At 30.1% G+C, this 21,269-nt stretch overlaps 1 protein-coding gene across 6 annotated transcripts in view; it reads right to left on the reverse strand.

Annotated features, from left to right (window-relative positions):
- LOC122516057 (zinc finger protein 395) overlaps window positions 1-21,269 on the reverse strand; it is a 94,446-nt gene that overhangs the window by 64,814 nt on the left and 8,363 nt on the right. The window contains exon 1 of one of the 6 annotated variants that reach the window (XM_043633635.1): window positions 19,067-19,238. The exons of the other annotated variants lie outside the window; for them this stretch is intronic. Coding sequence (XP_043489570.1) covers window positions 19,067-19,147 — 81 coding nt within the window. The 5' untranslated portion in view covers window positions 19,148-19,238. Of the gene's footprint in view, window positions 1-19,066; window positions 19,239-21,269 lie in introns of those variants that run through there. 6 annotated transcript variants of the gene reach the window in all.

A 21,269-nucleotide genomic window follows, 5' to 3' on the forward strand; every position in this document is an offset into this window, starting at 1 on the left:
TGTGTGATCTCGATGGATCGATAAATTCAATTCCTTCTTCTTCTTCTTTTTCTTCTCATTTTCATATTAAACGATAATAAAATCCACTCCTTCCTCTCTCTCTCTCTCTCTCTCTCTCTCACTCACTCATTTCTTGTTCTCTTTGTTTTTAACGTTTTACAATTAAAAAAAAGAAAAAAAAGAAAAAAAGAATAAGAGGAAAAAAGGAGATAAGGATTTGCTGAAAATGTTAAATTCTCGTCTTTCGCAAGATAACACACAACTCGGATTCCTTCTTCTCTTCCCTCCGCTATCACTCATTTTATATTCTTTTTTCTTCCCCCCATCTTTCTAGATCGATGATAATATGTGTGAGGTTCGCGACACACACGGATCAAATATTTGCAACAAACTGCATGATTCATCGTACATCGTGTCGTCGTGATCTCTTTTTCTGTTTCTGTATGTCTGCCTTTCTCTCTTACTCTTTCTCTATATCTCTATCTCTATCTCTTTTTATTTTCTACGTTATGGATATTAATTGTACGGATAATAGAAATTGACACTGTTTAGATTGGCCACGGAAACGGGGACGGATACAAACACTAACGAATACACGCACGTTGTTTCTCTATGGATAATACCAGTTGACGAAATATAAAACTCATCCGATGTACGTTGTTAATCGATCGGACACAAATGGAACGATCAATTTTTATCAATGATTTTTATCAACGAGAACATTTGGAAATATTCGTAAACGAAGTTTACACTTCGAAGTTTTTCGTTAAAAAAAATAGAAACAAATGTAAAACTCGTCATTCTGAATAACTCTTAAATTTTTGTAGACAAAAAACGTATCAATTTCGACATCGAAAGGATTAACATTTACGTTGGATTACTTTCACACCAGATAAACTTACCATTTACTTTTAAATGACAGCTTTTATCTTGCGATATATCACTTAAAAGGTAATTTAAAAATTAAATGAAGTTTAATATGTTGAATTTACTTTTTAAAAAAATGTTAAATCGATCATTGATTATAATTTTTATTGATTAAACGCGTGAAATTGAATGATCTTAGAAAAATTAGAAAAAAATAAATAGAAAAATTATTAATTATTCTCAGTATTATTAAATTATAATAAAAAACAAATTTACTTTTATTATTATTATATTTAATAGTACCTATTGTAACACAAATATTTAAATTATTGTTTCAAACTTTTCTTGAAGATAATATCATTTTTATCGAATGTCTAAAAATCAAATTCTAGACACCCTTTTCCGAAGAATAAGCATAGAATAAACTAACAAAAAAAAAGATATTAATATATCTTTTTCAATGCTATTAAAATTAAAAAAGAATACAAAAATTCATTATATATAATATTATTAATATATTAGAAGTATTATTTGAATACTTCCGAATAAAGATAATATCATTATGACTAGACATAGAACGATCAAATTTAATAGACCCTTTTCCGAAGGGTTAGTAAATCTTAAAAGAGCAGCAGCAGGTGTTCGTTCGATCGGTTAACTGTGAGATATATCGAGATCCGTTGTTCATTCGATCCAGTTAGCTCTTTATCGAAAGGCGAGAGTGTCAACGTTCACCGCGCGAAAGTGAAAATCTGGGTTGAACGCCGTACGGTGAACATCGATGAGAAAGAGAGAGAGAAAGAGGGAAAGAGGGAAAGAGAGAGAGTAAGAGAGAGAATACTACGTTTGCTCATTGTCGGCGCAAGTCGAATGCGCTTCATCGCAAGAAGAAGGAGGAGGCCGAACGCGTTGGTATCTAGGTTGCGACCTGCTTCGTCGATATCATTTAGGTCAGGTATCGAGCTTGGCTTGTGTACACATTCGTATTCTATGTGTATATGCACGCGTATAGAGGTGTTTGTTCCTCGCGACAAACACACGTATGGTGACGAAACTAAAAGACATTTTGGAAAGGACGATACACGCACGCACGCACGTATCCATCCATTTATCTTTTCATATTTTTCTTTTATTTTACATATTTCGATGATTTATTTATTCGCTCAATTATATTATTTAGTTTTATTTACTTTGTTATCCCTTTTTTTTTTCTTTTTTATCCTACGGAGTAAATAGGTTTATGGTAAATCTGTGGAAAAGAGAAAAAGAAAAGAAAGATAACGATTTAGTATTTAATTCTTTTTCTACGGGGTAAATTATATTTCATAGAAACAAAAAAAAATAGAAAAAATTTAATACAACGTGGAACGAATTAAACTGTGTCGCAGAAGGATCGGGGATGCATAGATTTCATTTATGTATGCATAGATCATACGTGAATCCGTTTAAATCATTTTGCATAATAAGATAGATCATGCAGACATGAATAGTGTAACATCGTTAATAATAAAGATGATGTAGCGTAACCGACTGTTATCGTAACAAATTTTACTTTTTAATATAAACAATAATATCTCAGGATTGATTGTTATATATATATATATATATAGTTTATGTCATTTAAAATCGTACATCGTGTTACGCATACTAAATTTTTCCTTGGTAATTAATTAATATTTAATGTGTTTAGAATAGAGAAACTAAAGAAATAAATACATTAGTATATCTTAATTACATATTTAATAGATTTAACTAAAAATAATTATTTATAATAAGTGAATTAAAAAAATAAAAAAATAATAAACAGAAAACGCTCATTACTACAAATCATACGTGTTGGTAAAACTGTAAAAACAGGAAAAATACACGATTTTTTTCATGTTTAACAATTAGTTATTCTTTGTTAAGACAATTATTTAAATATTTGTCCGTATCATAATTAGCTTAATACGCATTAAAATAAGAATAGTAGAAAATACATTTAAATAAACATTGAATAACTCGTAATACAAGTTAATTATGAAATCATATGAATTCGATATCTTATTTCAGGTAAACAACTATTAATTTGAAGTTGTCGAAAGCCGTCATTAAGATCGAACGTATGATATTCCTATGGCTATTAAATATAAAATATATCAAAACAGTATTATTTCATATTCTGACGAGTGAAAAACATCGTAAGGTCTTTATTAATTATTATTTTTTTATTTTAATTATTTATTATTTATTTATCTTAATTATTTATTATTTTTAATTATTATATTTATATTTATATTTATTTATCTTAATTATTTATTATCTTTTTATTTATCTTTATTATTTATTTATCTTAATTATTTTTTTTTTTTCAATCATTTAAAAAAGATATAATATTCTTGGGGGGAGAAGCTATAATTAAATAATGTTTAAACAATAGAACACTTAAAATTAAATAATATAAATTAAATAATAAATTTAAAAGATTTACATTAATGTTATATTAAATATAAGTAAAACAATATCATTTATATTATATCATCACATTCATTTGGATATGATTCACATTTAAAAGGATTAATTACTTTAATTAAAATCCGTACATGCTTATTATGCAGGCCCACGTATACAGAATTTTATAAAAATTATTATGAACGTCGATTTACAATAAATTTAGATTATTTTTTATACCTATATTTAAAAGGGTTAAATATTTATTATTTCTTAATAAAACGTTATTCGTTAAAAAATTTAAACCATTCTTTCACTTCCTCCTCCCCTTCTTTGTGAAATATTTTTCTATCTCATTTTGTAATTCTCCTTTTTTTCGGAGAGTTTAGGAGCTAGAAAAAGGGGATAATAAGTGTTTTCTGCTTAAAAATATTTTTTTTTCTATTGAAAAAATTTCTTTCCCTCTTTCTCTTTCAGTTGCTACGCGTTTTCTTTTTAAATATTTTTTTTTCTATTTAAAAAATTTCCTATGTTTATCTCTTTCTCCATCTCATTCTTTATTCGTTTTCTTTTTGAAAATTTAAAAAATAGAAAAAGGGTTACCAATGTTTTTCTCTCTTTTATATATATAAAATATTATTTTATATTTATAAGAGATTCCTTATTTTTCTCTCTCTCTCTCTCTTTCTCTTTGTTTATCTCTCTCTTTCTCTATTCTTTTTTATTTTGCAGAGATGAAAGAGTAGAAAGGAGGGCTACTAATGTTTTTCTTTTTAAATATTTTGTTCTACTTAAGAAAATTCCTTATCTTTATTTCTCTCTTTCTCTATCTCTCTCTCTCTCTCTCTCTCTTTCTTTCTCTCTTTATCTTTCTGTTGTAATGATTAAAAAGTAGAAAATGGGCTGTTTTTTTTTAAATATTTTTTTCTATTTAAAAACTTTAGCTCTCTATTTCTCTCTCTTTTTCTGTTTATCTCTCTATTTTATTTTCAATTCTTCTTCCTTTGATTCTTTTGAAAGAGCAAAAATACGTATTGCTGATGTGTAGGGTTTCTGAAACGAATCATTCGAATTCGGATTCGGATTCGGATTCGAACGAATCTTTACTAAAATATTCGATCAGTATTCGAATTAAAAATAATCAAATGTTCGCTGATTGATTTTTTTGTAATAAAAAAATTTCAAATCTTTAAATACATATTTCCATTGTGACCAAATTGTTAAATTTATGTTATTTCATTTTTCGTATTCGACAAATCTGAACACTAAAACCTAACGACACTTCATTTATATCTGTTCCTATTGTAAGCGGTCAAACGACCACTTTAGAAAAAAAAAAACATATCATCTTAATATAGAATGAGAATTTTTGTCAATTAGATATAATGAATTATATATTTTCTTTTATTTAATAGAAACGAAATAATGTGCATTATTTTATCAATATTCACACGCACTCTAGAAAAATTACACACACACACACACAAACTACACATTATTATAAATTACAGAACCCATTCGTCGTTCGACCGTGGTGGTGGTCAAAATGTACTGTCAAAAAAAAAAAAAACAAAACAAAACAAAATAACCAAAAAAAATGAAAAAATAAGCAAATCTTTAAGAAAACCTACCGATTTGTATAAACATAAAGAAAAACAAAGAAAGGTGAGGGGTGCAGGTAAGGGTACGAAGACGAGAGTCGAGCTTTCGATCAGTCGAGGGGACTACGCTATTGCATTAGGGTATATATATCTATAAGGCGTTATATCACACACTCGACGTTGCGTAAAACGATGTGCGCCGTGCACTCACGCGTACGATCTCCTCCTCTCATCTTCCTCATCCCGGAACGCGTGGCCGCCATTGCCCCTCTTCTCTGACCTCCTTTAAAATACTCCTCGTTCGGTCCCCTCTCTCTCTCACTATTTCTATTTCTCTTTCTCTCTCTCTCTCTCTCTCTCTTTATCTATCTATCTATGTCTCTCACTCTTACTAACTACCATAGTATTTGTTAATCGGTACCTGTGTGATATGTTCCTACTATCTATCTCTCTCTCTCTCTCTCTCTTTCTCTCTCTTTCTCGCACGATTATTCATTTCTTCGATGTCAAGAATTTTTTCGTTAACGATTTCACAGGGAAAGTTTGTTAAAAGTTTCTCTGGCTTTTGAAACTGGTTCGAAGAACGTTCAACAAACATGTTACGTTTCACGTACGTATGTAATTTTTTTTTTGCAATAATTTTCCTTTGATTCTCCCCAAACGCTCGATTTTCCTTTCTAATTGTAAGTGACTTTTTTTGTAGCGAAGGTTTTTTCTTTTTTATCAACGATAATTCTTTATATAGTTTATTTCGTATTCGTATCGTTTCGAAATTGTATCATTATAAGCATAGTTTCTCAAGGAACATTAATCTATATGTTTAATTGGGTTTGAATTATGCCGAACGAGACCTTTCTATCCGAATTTTTTTTTCTTTTTTATATATAAAATTGTAATTATCTAAATCAGAGAAATAGATGACGAAAAATGAACAAATTACTTCGAAATCTTTTCTAGTTTGTTCACCAATATTGTAAATATAAGATGTCTTTTTTTTATATTTTAATTAAGATAAATGTACTCAAATAAATAGCGAAAAAAATAGTTACTTGTAAAATACCGTTCTACGTAAATTATACAAATGTTTGTTTTATATTTAATATTACAGCTCTAGTGGCTAATTAGAATTTCAATTTTGGCTTATGGCACTTTAAAGGTTGCTCATTAAGGATTTTAGACAATTCTATTATAACAGAAAGGAAAGATTATCGTTTATTTTGTTTATGCAAAAATCTTAATCACCCGGGAATAAAATTATCGACGTTCCACTTTTATTATCAAGGTCACGGAGCCTCGTTATTATTTTTTTCTTTTTTAATCGGGCTATGCTGCGTTACGAGATTGACAGTACTTGGGAAATATATTATCGTGAGTAGAAGTAAGAATAGAAGACCCACCCTATTGTTGAAATCTAGTCTGAACAATTTTCTGAGCATGGTTGAGGACCTATTCGTGACGTTACACGACTTTCTTCGGCCTTCCTCGACCGAAATACAACTCGACGAAAAATTCTTAAGAATAAAAAGAAGAGAAAGAAGATGAAGATGGAGATGAAGAAGATCGGTAAGACGAGATGGGAGATTTCAATGACAATGCATCTTGTTGTGGTGTCCCTGACTCAGACCTCGGTCCAAAAAAAGAATCGAAGGAAACGTTCTTATTCACGTACCTAATACATTTACATTTATATTTTTGTCTAACAAGATTTTCAACACGAGTTAACAGTGGTAATTAATTACGAACTAGATGTCGAAGATTTTACAAGAAATCTAATGAATAATACAGTTGCTTAAAATATTTTTTTATGAAATTTTTTATTGTTCTTCGTACTACAAATGTTTACACGTATACCAATAATAATTCATTAGAAAGTTGACAAACAATCTGATTAACTATGCTACTTAAACATTTTTCTTTTTATGTATAAATATATATACAAATATTCTCATTCACGTAATCAATTAATCTCGCAGATTTGACGACGAATTTAATCGACATTGTTGCTTGAAAATTATTTATAAATAATATACAAAACTGAAAAAGAAAATTATTTATATATATATATAAATATATATATATATATATATAATATATATAAAAACGTGTAACACACCTAGATCATATGCGGTATAGAAGATAAATTCCGGAAAAGGAACGAGTTTAAGAGAGAATAATTCGGTAAAATAAAAAATAAAAAATCATAATATCTATGATCGATCGTATCAGATGCTAAAAAAAATATGTAGAGGAAAAAGAAGAAGAAGGAAAAAAAAGAACAAATTTATGAGTTCGTTAGTATGCAGATGACTGTAAGTCGACTTTGTGTTATCGCTAGCTGTCAAATCTAATGAATGTCATTGGTGCACTAACGTGTGTCGTGCGTAAAGAGAATAGGAAGAAGATCGAGTTAACTCATCGTTGTATAGTGGTATTGTATCAGTGGTGCTCAACCATCCACAACGACCACTAACATAAGACATAAACATGTTTCTTGTTACTCGGTGTTTCTTACACAGATATTCTACATATACACATATACGTAGGTAGTTATGAATACACATTTCTCACGCGTTTATACACTTTCTTTCCTGAATTCGTTCGTTCCACATACCGTAGTAACGACGATTTCAGATATGCTAATCGCTCGTTACGGTAACACCGAGCACGACTTTCTGCGCCATCGTGAAAACCGAAATTTCGTAATGGTGTATGGATTAAACTACGTAGTAACACACATACACAATAGGAATTTAGATTAACAATAAATTACATTTCAAAGAAAATCACTACTATATATCTCTTTCTCTCTTTCTTTCTCTTTATCTTAAAATGCACACGCATATACAAATGAAAGTATTTACAAAAAGAATGAAAATTCGAAAAAATTCTTAAAGTTGCACACGCAACATAAAAGGAATTAGAACGTTTTTACAAAAAATAAACACTATATATCTCTCTCTTTCTCTTAAAATTCATACGCACATGCAAATACAAGTTAGAAAAAGAGAAATGAAAAGTCGTGAAAATTTTTGGAGAGAAGGAGAGAGAAACAGAGAGAGAGAGAGAGAGAGAATGTTTTTACCAAGCCTTTAGAGATACGCAGTAAATACTTACATAAATACATACTTTTTTTTCCTTCTTTTTCACAGGGTAACTTTTCCATGGGTTGGAAATACGGAACTTACATACATAAATACATTTATAGATATGTATGTATGTAAGTAAGTAAATACGTACATACGTACATGTAGGTACGTAATAGTACGTATAGGCAGATATAGGACTGTGGAAAAGAGAAGAACGTATGCGTTACAATCGGTACCTTCTCGACCCACTTTTCTGAGAAAGGCCCGACCTCGCTTTTCTCCCGGTCTCTCCTCTCTGTAACAGCAGATACGCGCCACTTTTCCTCGCGTCCTCGTGTTCTATGCAGCGTGACGTTCGCAGATGTAACACCGTGAAACCTGGCGTATCCACTAATGGCACTCGGGGCTAGAAACATCCGACACGGACGAGAGTCTTTGCTCATCCACCACGTGCTCGCGCGCGCGAAATACGACACACACTAATATAACGATGACGACCTACGACGACGATCGTTAAATTACACCGATTTTTTTTTATTATTATTATTATTTTTTATTTATTTTTTTCGTCGACCGATGCGACATACTCGTTCTTTATCTATTAAATCCCTCCATTGGTATGGTAGATTTTATTAACGTCACTAGCATGGAAATTTTCCTCTTCTTTTCTTTTTTTTTATATGTTAATACTCTTTAGGATTTTTAGAATATTATCCGATAATTTGTTTTATTATTTTTGTAACAATTAATTTTAAAAATATAAATAATTATTCGAATGTGGCAAGAGCATACCCTACGGGGTGTAAATGTAATAATATTTTAAAAAAACAAAAGAAAATTTTAAAACTAATCGAATAGAATACGTAAAAACAAAATAATAGAGAACATCTCGGTAAGAAGTTAGTGTGTTGTATATGTATATATAAAAGAATAGTAATCTCGATAGGACAAGTTTTATCTTGAGTTAATACAAGCCAATAAAACGATTACGAAATGTCATGGATGATTTGGGACTTTGACCCTTGAAAAAATGCAACCGAATGACGCGCCTCCGATTGTCGAGGAACAAAGTGTAGGTTTGTCTTGTTTGTTTCTATACGAGTATAACATATCTATGTCCTCATGTACGAAAATACGTATGATTTATTTGTGCGCGTATATTATATACCTTATTAGAAAAAAATAATCACCAGAACGATTCATTTCCGTTACTTTGATCAAATTCAATAAACATACTGTATAATGATTATGTACATCTTTATATCTTTTTTTTTGTTTTTGTTTTGTCTCTGATTATTTTCAAATACAAATCGTCGTTCCTTTCTGTCAACTATTTCTTTGTGTTCTATATGGATATCGTGTTCACCTTGCCAGGCAATAAATGTTTTTCCTCTGTGATAAGAGTGTGTTGGTGTATAATAGCACTTGAGGACCTGCACAACCGGTGTTAAATGGACGTTACGAGGAGTATTGTGTCGTGTTACTCACAAGGTTACCACTATCCATCACGATTTATGATGCTTTCTGTATATTCTTACGTCAGTGTAAAGGAAAGAGAGAGAAAGAAAGAGAAAGAGAGAGAGAGAGAGAGAGAGAAAGAGAAAAAGAGAGGGGAAAAAAAAGAAAGAAACTCCCGATGCTTATACTACCAGGTGGAAGAGAATTGCTCGAAGGTTGATCACCAACGATCAGCTGATCGTCCGTCCCTCAACCGTTCCGTACGTTAACCCTTTGCAATCTTTTGATTTCGAGCCTGACTCGACATCTTTCTAAATATACCATAATCAATTATATTTTTATATTATACGTAATTACATATAATATATATACATGTGTGTGTGTGTGTGTATGCGTTTTGTCTTAAAAAAAAAAATAAAATAAAAATTAATTTGTTATATGTATGTAAGAAAACATCATTAGAGAAAAAATAATTTTAATAATTAAATAATATTATCTAATGTACGATAATAAATGTTTTCGAAAATATTTCAAGACAAATTTTTACTATTAAGAATTTAATAAACGTTTTGGACCCCTATACAAATATTTATTCAAATATCTAAATATTAGTTCAGTCAATAATTAATGTAATCTTTTTTTTTACAGGTTAAACCAAAAGTAAAGATAAATATTTTTATAAATCAAATAATTAACTTTATTACGAGACATTACGTTGCTAAATATTTGTTAGAAATTTTACAAAAGTTTCTCTAGATACGTTTATGTTTTTAAATTGAACAAAATACAAATTAAAATAAAATAATAATTAATTTTTCAAATTAACTACGAACTATTGATTAGCCCTTTGTTAAGGTAAAATATTTATTGGCAAATCAAATCCTCCTCCTTTTCCTTCCTCCCCCTTTCTCCTTCTCGTTCCATATTACATTATTACATTAAATGGATCGAACGTCTCGTTTTAGTCGAGCCCGTTATTGTTCCTTTTTTAAATTTTCATTCATGCGGGTTCTTTGTATATACATAAAAGTATTGTTTCATAAAGTGTTCTTACATTTTATTTAAACGTATATTGTCGCCTACACAACTCTTTGTCACCTACCTACTATTAAACGAACAAAAGGGGGACAATATCGAATATGTTGTTGATCGAGAGCTATAATACTTGTAGTATCGATACGATCAATAAAATGTTAATCTCTTTTGAAAAGAGTGACCGGTCAAATGACTACTTAAAAAAAAAAACATATATCTTAATATGGATGAAGATTTTTGTCAATTAGATGGTGAAGAAAATATTTTACTTTATTTAGAAATTAATAATGTAAATTTTGTATACGTTTTTACCGCATTTTTTTTATAAATTAGAGGATTTTTACAAATTTACAAGACGCGGTCATTTGACCGTGCGTGGGTAGGTTTAATGTTTAATAAATATTTTCACAACCTTAAACTCTATTCTATTTTCTTCTTTTCGCTATCTTAAAGTCACAAAAGTATGTATACGTTAAATGTCATTTAACTGGTTTAAAATTAATTTACAGGAATTTTTTTACATCTGCAGAAATTTTTTTTCTGCAAACCTCGTACGAGATTGTCGAATACAATTTAAGAAGTTGGAAATAATATTTATTAAAATAACGATAGATCATTTTTAAATTGATCGGTTCGTTCGATTTTGATATGAAACTTTTTGCAGACAGTGTACGCGTTATAAGATACAAAATTTTATGAGACATTTGGCAAATTCTTTATCTTTCTTTCATTCGAATACAAAGGAAAGTAAACGAACTGAGAACACGAATTTCGAAGAGTGAGAATGAGTAAGAGAGATAGAGAGGGAGGGGGGTTAAGGGGAAAGGATATACGAATGAAGAATTCTCCTTGTGTCGTTTCAGAAAATTGTTTATAACTTCGGGTAAGCAGAGTGCTCTGGAAAGTCGAGAAGGCATTTTTTTCAAGCGAATTCGATCGTACGTATAGACGTAAGTAGAAGTGTATGTATGTTGTGCGTGCGTATGTTTGTGTAGATAAATATATACGTAGGTATGTGTCTCGAACTTAAAAATAAAGTCGGCTTTTAACGCTTTGCTGCACTGAGATTTCGAAGTTCATTTCTCGAAATACAACGAATAGATTTTTTTTTTTTAATTCCTATTCTAAATAGAAAAACAGAATTATGTTATATATTGAATAAAATTCATACAAAATTATACAAAAAATAAATCATACAATAATTATAAAGATGCATAGGAAAATACAGTGTCTCATTGTACATCGTTACACTTACTACATTTTTCCTTGATAATTAATGATACAATGTGTTTAGAATGAAGACAATTTATAAATAAATACATTAGTATACATTAATTACATAGTTAATGAGTTTTACTTGAAAACTTTATTTATAACAAGCGAATTAAATAAGTACGAAAATAATGTACAGAAAATGCCTATACAAATGCTTAGTATCAAAAATCCCTTGATTTGAAAATAAGTTTAATACTCGCTAAAATAAAAATAATGCAAAGTACATTTGTTTAAAAATGACATATCTGTAATTATACTTGGAATATTAAATAATTTCGATCTAATATTTTATTAGATGAAAATTATCAACTGAAAATCGAAACTATGGCAGGAACGTTAAAATTAAATGTATTTTAGTTGGATTAATACTAAATATTAGTAGAGTACATTAGAGTATCCGATACACTTTAAATGATTATTAATTATTCGAAGGAAATGCATATTGTAGTTTAAAAAGACAGAGTATAAAATCAACGTACCTTCCTCATTGAAATCCACCATTAGACTGGTCCATTGTCACCTATGAAAATTCTTTTATTGATTATTGTTTATATGACTTTCAAAAGAATAAATTTTATTTACTACTTATATTGCTTTTGTTATATATATATATATGTGTAATCTTTAGAAAGTCTATAAACAAAAATAAATAAAAGAATTTTGATCGACTTTCATAAATGACAATGAGCCAATCGAACGGTGGATTTCGAGGAAAACAATACATCGACCTTATACTTTGTGTTTTTAGATTACAATATACATTTACTTCGATTAATTATCAATCAATTAAGGTAAATATAATACAGTTCTATACTCTACTAATATCTTGGATTGTTTAAACTAAAATATATTTGTTTTAACGTTACTGATTAGTGATGACTGCGAATTACAAATTTTCATCTAATAAAATATTAGATCAAAATTGTTTAATATTCGATGTATATTAATAATTTAATTCACTTGTTATAAATAAAGCTTTAGATGTTAAACTCGTTAAAACACACTGTACCAATAATTAGCAATCAGTATAACAATACATATTAAATTAAATAAAAAGTAAAGTTGACAAAAAATGTAATATAATTGTAAAATCTTATATAAAATATTACCCTAAAAAATATTTAATTAAGCTAAAGGTCGATGCATGAAACCTATCGATACTATCACAAAGTTACCATATTTACGAAATTATCGTAAAGAGCCATTTTAAAAGGTTCTCTAACGTTAACTAAATAAACGAAAATGTATACAATAAAGAATTTAGTATTGTATATATATATACACACATATTACTAATATATAATATAAAATATATAGATAAAAGATTGTCGATGTTATAAGACTACAAAATAGTCTTGTTTGTTTGCATATTGCGATATATTGTGTGTGTACACACACACACATACACGCGTGCGCGCATACACTTCACGTATAATTTCTTGATATGAATGTGCTCAGATGTACGTATAATATAATATATAAAAATAAATTTATATAAATACATAGTTATTGTATATATAAGTCGAGTCAGCACCAGTGAAAATTGTGTTGCGCGCATGATGGAATTCGTGTAGAACGACGTCAACGATGAAGAAGATAACGACGACCATAACAACCATGAGATGAAAGATACAAAAAATAATAAGAAGAAGAATAAGAAGAAGGGCGAGGACGAGATCGGTGTTCCGGGTGTTCGCGTCTACCAAAGACTGGCACGCGCCTTTCGTTTTGCAATGGTGCAACACAACGAATAAGCAAGCCTCGAAAGTCCACGTTTGAAAATCATGATCTTGCTTTTACCAACTTGCTTACGGTTTCGAGATATGCTTGAAAATGATAATCGTCGAGTATAACCGCAAGCTGATATTTATCTTTATTCCAATGTATGTATGTTTATGATATAAGTGTGTGTGTATAAGGAGAGGAAGGGAGGGAGGTTACGTTAATTTCTTATAAATGTTAATTACAACGAAAAGTCGAAGAGAGAAAAAGTAATAGGATTTTTATTTTGTTTTGTTTTGTTTTGTTATATTCGATCTAATAAAAACTTTAAATACGCACAACAAATTTAATGAAAAAGAATTATTACCGTTTTTATATTTACGGGTATAATATTATGTGCGTGCGTTTATATTTTTACGTATAATTTGTGGGTAAATAAAATACAAAAATAATATGGACAAGAATTTATTTGAAATTTATAGTTGACATTTTCATTATAGTAGAAAAGCGACGGTGGGGAAGAGGGAGATGAGGAGAGATGCATGATTTGTGTGAAAATTCAGTGTAATGAAAATAAATAATATTAAAAAAAAAAAAAACAAACAAAATGTATTGTCAGTCAATACCAACATTTACATATTATGTATATAAGATAAGTATACAAGTATATATATACATTTAATCTAATACTATATTCTATGCATTTAATTTTATAAAAAATTATAAAATAAGAAATAGAGAAATGAAGAAAAAGGAATTTAAAATTAAATTAAATTAAACTGAAATTAAATATTTAATTAAATATTATCCCATGCACGTATTTAGATATATGTGCAAAACATTTAGCACGAGTATAATATATTAATTACAAGTAAAATTCTAATGAAAAAAAAAAAAAAAGAAAAAATTAAGATTATCTATGGTTTATTCTTAGAAATAATTAAAAAAAAAATAGAATACTCGCATGAACAATGCATTCTATTTAATTGTGTGTTTTCTTTTCTTTTTTTTTTAAATATCTATATCCGTGTTTTGTGAGGATTTAGAAGCAAATAAATTGTAGAGGATTGAAACTAAATCGTAAAAAGCGCGGAGAAAGAAAAGTAATGCGTATTTAATTGAATTTTAATGAATCCCTAATAACTTTAGATTGAAAAGAAAACATTGCCTGCTAATGAGATTAGATAAGTATTGTATTATGCAAAGATCGAAAGCGTATGCGTGTAAGTACAAACATAAGAATCGGGAACAGTGATTCTTCTGATATGAAGACGAAAAAGAAAAAGAAGAAGGATTAACTATGAAGATGTAACACGCTTCCATAAAAAAAAAAGGCACGTATCCGTCGAGTTCCATCGTCCCACTTTCATTGGTGTATTCACGGAAGCATCGTGACGTGCCTTGAAAAACACGGATAACGAAAACCTCGAAAGAATCCTACTAATACATATTAATGTATATACATATATTCGATGCATATAGTATATTATTTGATGTTATTTATATTTTATCTGTAATCAGTGGTCTTCAAATTCTTTTGCATTTCACAAAATTCTTATTAGTGTAAAAATATTTTAAGAAACCATTTCTTGTAAAAAAATAACAATTAAATATATATATGAATTTTTTAAACACTACTAGAGATATTAATACAATGTAACAAGAATTTGGGGAATCTTTGGGAAGGTCGCGTGGAATCCTAGGATTCCGTGAAACATAGTTTGAAAACCACTGATCTATGCTATAGATACAATTTTTATTTATATATCATAATATATACCACAGGGTAAGATAAACATTTTTAAATGAGTTATTAAGTAAGTATTTGGAGAATGAAATAAATGAAAATTAAAGAAAAATATAATTCAGAGAATGAGAAAAAGAGAAAATTGCCTGGAAAAAGAAATATTTGAAAGAAAAAAAGAAAGAAATATTGTAAATAAAAAAATATTTTAGGAAAAGAGAAAAAGAAAAATTCTCTGAAAGAGAATCAATTTAAAGAAGAATAGAAATAAAAATTTTCCAAATAAAAAGAGGAATTCAGAGAAAGAATGAAACGTCTTTATTAGTTTCCCTTTTATGGGTTTAAGGGGGAGAAAGAATGAACTGAAAATTACCCGAATAAAAAAGATATTGAACAAAAAAGGAGAAATTAAAATATCCTAAATAAAAAAAAAATATAATTATTTATTAAAATTTTCTAAAAATTTTTGACTTAACCTATATTTTTATATAACATACACATATGACTATTATATAAAGCAAGGTTTCTTAAAGTATTAGTAACGACCCCGTATGTGGTCGACAAGTGATAAAATATGAGAAAACCGTGATATATTAAATATGTGATACATAATTATCTAAAAGCTATGAAACAACTTTCTTCTACTTTCTTTTTTCGAATATTTTCTTTTCGATAAGATAAGAAGAATGTAAGTAAAAAAGAAAAGAAAATGAAAAAACATGTATGATCGAGATAACGGGTGGGGCGTTGATACCCATTAAAAATCCATTATCGAAAATCACAAATGAAATGAAAACGATGAGAAGAAAACAAAGCTAAAGAAGAAGAGGAAGAAAAAAATAAAAATTAAAGATGAGAAAGAATATATAAGAGAGAAGAAGAAAGATAAAAGAGAACCATTAACGAGTGCCTCCTGAATGTGTCGAAAAGTTCGATTAAACTGACGTATTTACTATACTTAATTTCCTCTTTTCGTTTATGAGCACTTTAAATTTATCCTAGAATAGAATGTTCTTTCTTATATCGCAATTGCAATAATATTATATGTAACGTTTCAGTAATTAAATTCACAAATAAGATATAATAAGAGAATGAAAAATGAAAAATTTTCAACATGAAAAAGTAAATAAGAAATAATAAAGGTTTGATAAATGAAAATGGGAATTAATCGAGAAAAATAATGAAAAGAAAAAAAATTTTCTGAAGCAAAAAGAAAAAAAAGAAATAAAGAAATATCGAACAGAGAGAGAGAGAGAGAGAGAGATAAATGTGAAAATAATTATTTTTCCGAATAAAAATAAATTTTAAAAGATAGATAAAAAGATATAGAGATAATATTAAAAGAGAGAATAAAAAAAAAAAAATCAAGCCTTCGAATTGAAGGTATTATATAGAAAAACGCACGTTCTCGATGAAAAAGAGAGGACGTGAGATTTCGTTATCGCGAAAGGAACTCACAATCAGACACTCGTGTGCCACGGTGAGACATGTTTCGAGCTCGAAAGCGTTCGCATAGAGAGGTGTGCACGGACCTAATTCCGCGCTCTCGATTACGCTCGCGACCTTGGCTGCGTACGCAATGCATACGGTATCGTTTCTCTCGTTTCTCTTTGTTACTGTCTCTCTCTCTTTCTCTTTTTATCTCTCCCTTTCTCTATCTCTCTCTCTCTCTAGTCGAATATCTATTTCTATTTCTCTATTCCTTTATTTCTCTCTTTCTTTCTCTCTGTCTCCCTCTTTGTTAAGATTAAAATTCTTGGAAAGATTATTAGGATAATGTATGAAATAGAGAAATTTAAGTACTAATGTATCATAATACTTTAATTTCAAATGTGAGAACAATAAGTAAATTATCGATTAAAGAAACATCAAAGTAATTTAAATTGCATATATTTTCATTGTCAGAGTATATATTTTGGAATATCGTATTTAATACACAAAAATAAAGATTTTTTTATATTGAAGGTATATTTATAGTAATACGATGAATTATATAAAGATAATTGTTATTTTAAGAGTTGTATAATATTATAAGAATTTTCTTATGAGATCATATATAATTTCGTAATAAATGACGATATAATAAAATAATAGAATTCATAACATGTTAAATAAATTTTATATCATTTTTATGTAACTTCTGTATAACTTTATATTCAATAAGGATTACCATAAAAGACAAGAAATAAATTCCACCATTACTAAGCATAAATTAAATCCCTTGCAATCATTGATTCCTAAACTGGCTAATTCTCTAATTTATGATACTAATCCTTAAAATCTTAGATCGTCTGGACTCAACTCCTTCTAACACAATTACCTTCTCCAGAAAATAAAGAGAAAAAAAGTCCAAGAAATTTCTTGTCTCCCTGAAGGCTTAGAAAGGAACGATAAGCAACATGACAGACCAACGGTACACAGTCAAACACGTATACCCATACATACACACCCATAGCATACGTACATATACATGCATCCTATTCCATCTCGTTTCAATATCATTTCAATATCCAAGGTGATCGTAGGCGAAAGAGCACGATCGCGAATGCGCGCGGGCGCACAACGGAGAGTTAATCATTGCAACACAGGCATGATCGCGGTAAACCAATTCGAAGGTGCAACAAAGTGGTTGGTGGAGCGAAGGACGTGTAGGCGAAGCTAGGTAGCAACCAGCAAGAAACGAACGAACAACTCGTTGTCGTCTTGCATCGTAGACAACTACACGTAAATACTTACATACGGTACAGTACGGTACGATACGGTACGGTACGGTGTAATACGTAAGTACTTAAGTTGGCATGACATATATATGCACGTGTGTACGTGTACACGTATGCACTTTTACATACGTAATAATATCAGCAAAGGATAGCAAAGTTAGCGTGCCCAGTTCGTCCTGCGTAACCGATCGCCATGTTGTTTCCAAACCCGAATTCAAGCCTGCACTTTGCCAGGAGAAAGGAGAACTACCTGTCGTAACCCTGACAGCGTAATGCTCCCGTGGCTTTATGACGTTGTTCCTCGATAGCAAATCCCTTTTAATTTTTTTTAGATTTAAATGTACCGCCTTGAATTCTATGGGGTTATATTACTTCTTCGATAAATTGTCATCTCGATTGATTTAAGAAATTCGGACCAATAGAAAGTTTCATCTTTTCTATGATAAGTCAGTAAGTCGATGATATATTGGACGTTTTGTTAACAAAATTTATAGGGTTTGGTTTTATGAGACCTGTTGAGAATATTATTGTTATTTTAGTTATTGTTGTATCGGATTTGAAAAATAATAAAAAAGAAATTTGGATATAAAGAGACATTTTTAATTTTGAGAAATTAAGTTTTAAAAAAGGTTTGTCGTTGTTTGGAATTCCTCTAGTTTATTTCACTGGGTTTAGCTGAAACATGGTTCAATTTGATATTGAAGAAAGTATCTTATTTTTAAGTTAGAAAGTATTATTCTGAAGAAGGTATGGGATATTTTATTTCTCTTTCTTTTTCTTTTTCAACAATCTTATTTGGTGTATACTGTTGTTACGTGAAAATACCTTTCCCATTAAGTTTCATTCTTATTGCTAGATCCTTTGAATAGTAGGATTTTTACTAATCAACAAAATACAAAGTACCACTTTCATTCTAAATACTATAATAACAATTGTTCAAACCTTACAAAAATTATATTTTACAAACGATCGTCCATGACAAATATTTTCACTTTAAATATTTCAATTTCACGACTCGTTGAGAGAATATTTATATTTTAAGTTATAAACTCGCTCCTAAAAGGGGAGGAATGTATTTCATAAATAACCAAAACAAAAAAATATACAAATACGATTAGGACAACTTACTCGCATCGGATAAGAAACGGTATTAGTTCGTAGTAAAGAAACGTACAACAGCAACAGCACTAGCAGCAGCAACAACAGCATGTAAACATCATAAGGAACAAATAGTATGATAGAATATAGTCAGCCATGATGCGTTAACGCTGCGCTCAGAGTGGCCATCCGCGATCCATCTTGCGTAACCTATTTACCGGCAAAGTGGTACGAGAGTACATATGACATAATCCGGTGCAGCAGCACGCTCCGCGCTTAGATCCGATCTCTCCGAACACTATTTTAAAACAACCTACGCGGGCGCATGCGCCCCTCAAACCCATACGGACGCGCATCGTTGCGTAATTTCGCTTCCCTATACTACACACGTGTATGCATGTGCTAGACTGAGGAACGCTGCTCTCTCTCTCTCTCTCTCTCTCTCTCTCTCTCTCTCTCCTCTCTCTTTCTTACGATGTAGTATCGCGCGAACGAATACAACCAGGGAAAGAACTTTACTGTATCAAAACGTAACAGATTTTTATTTTTTTTTATATTTTTATTTTTGTTTTTTTCTAATCATTCGAAAAAAGTATTTACAATTGAGAAAATAAAATTCAAAGTTAGGTAAATATCATATATATCAATCATTTTTATGAATTATAATAATTTGTGAATATTTACCGATTGTAATGATTGATAATGTGGAATTAAATATGATGAAAGAAACATGTCGGCTATGTAAGTATGACATCAAGCAACGAAATTTCTTCTAGAAATCAATTTTTAAAAATATTTATCTATTTTTTGTATTAATTATTATTTAAATTTCTTTATGTATCAATTAATTAAATTCTTATATTTAAATATGAAGATGAAATGTGGAAATAAATATGGCGGAAAAGATCGTATAGGCAGTAAGAATATGAAGCAAGTATCCAAATAACAAGGAAATTTCTCAACACTGAGAGATAAGAGAGAGAGAGAGAGAGAGAGAGATGGAAACGTATTCGTGGTAACCTTGAATTCTGAAGAGTGAATCCGACCACCTGTCGACGCGTTAGACGAACATCAACGCGCCATTGATCGCAGATGCTAGAGTCGACCGAATGTCGGCCATGATGGCGCACGACACGCGAATTGGAAGAACTCGGCATTCCACAGATCAAAAATTTCGATGAAAATTTCGAGGGAAACAAATAATACAAGGAACGAACGAAGTTTTGAAAAAACAAACAAACAATTAAAACATCGATCGAATAAACTTGATAATGATATGAACGCAAGGAACAAAGAAAAGAAATATTGAAAAATAAGATAAAACGAAAGAGAAAGAGAGAGAGAGAACAAGCTTAAGAAGTCATTTTAAAGTGATAAGATGAACGCAATTTACCGGAAGCGTAAGTATCTTACATTAGAAGATAAAGTTGGGGTCGATCAAATAGTACTCGCGCGTGCAATAAATACACACACATGTACGCACACATACAAGCAAGCAAGCACTCACAGATAACAAATAAATAAATAAACAAACTTGTAACGCAACATTAGTGAGAAATTGTCGGAAAACAATTTTTGTCTGTTTCACTGGACTATAGTTTCTCAATTGTTTACTGCCCTCGTTCCATTTCGTGTTAAATCACTCATAGTTGAACAAACCCAATTAATCCCTCCATACTCGGAACACAAATATACTACACATGTTTCCATGAACGTATAATAAGGAAGAAGAAGAAGAAGAAGAAGAAGAAGAAGATGACGAAGACGATTAAGTGGATGAAAATAAAAATGAAGATGGAGATGAAGATGAAGGATGAAGCTAAAGACGTAGACGAAGATGAAGATTAAAATGAAAATGAATTAAAGAGTATGAGAATAAAGAGATGCAAAGTTTGTTGGTGCCGGTTAAGTTCGGTCAGCCGGTCGCCGGGGTTTCTATCTTTGGATCCGCGCGTACGAAGTGCGCGTCTTTCTTGCTCAATCGGCTCGCACTCGTACTGTACTGTGGTGACCAGTGACACCGTTAAACGCGGCCATTATTTCGAATGCGCCTGCCGGCCCGGATATTTCCGTGGCGACCGTACATAGAGAGGACGTACGAAACCCGCGTCGATGTCGGTTTAAACGATATCTTTTTTTTTCTCATACTCTTTTTACTTCCTTTACTTTTTTCCTCCCCTTTCTTCTTCTTTTTTTTGTTGTTGTTTTTATTGTTGTTTAATTTTTTTCTCTC

Source organism: Polistes fuscatus, unplaced genomic scaffold, assembly GCF_010416935.1.
Source record: "Polistes fuscatus isolate 324 unplaced genomic scaffold, CU_Pfus_HIC Scaffold1, whole genome shotgun sequence".
NCBI lineage: Eukaryota > Metazoa > Arthropoda > Insecta > Hymenoptera > Vespidae > Polistes > Polistes fuscatus.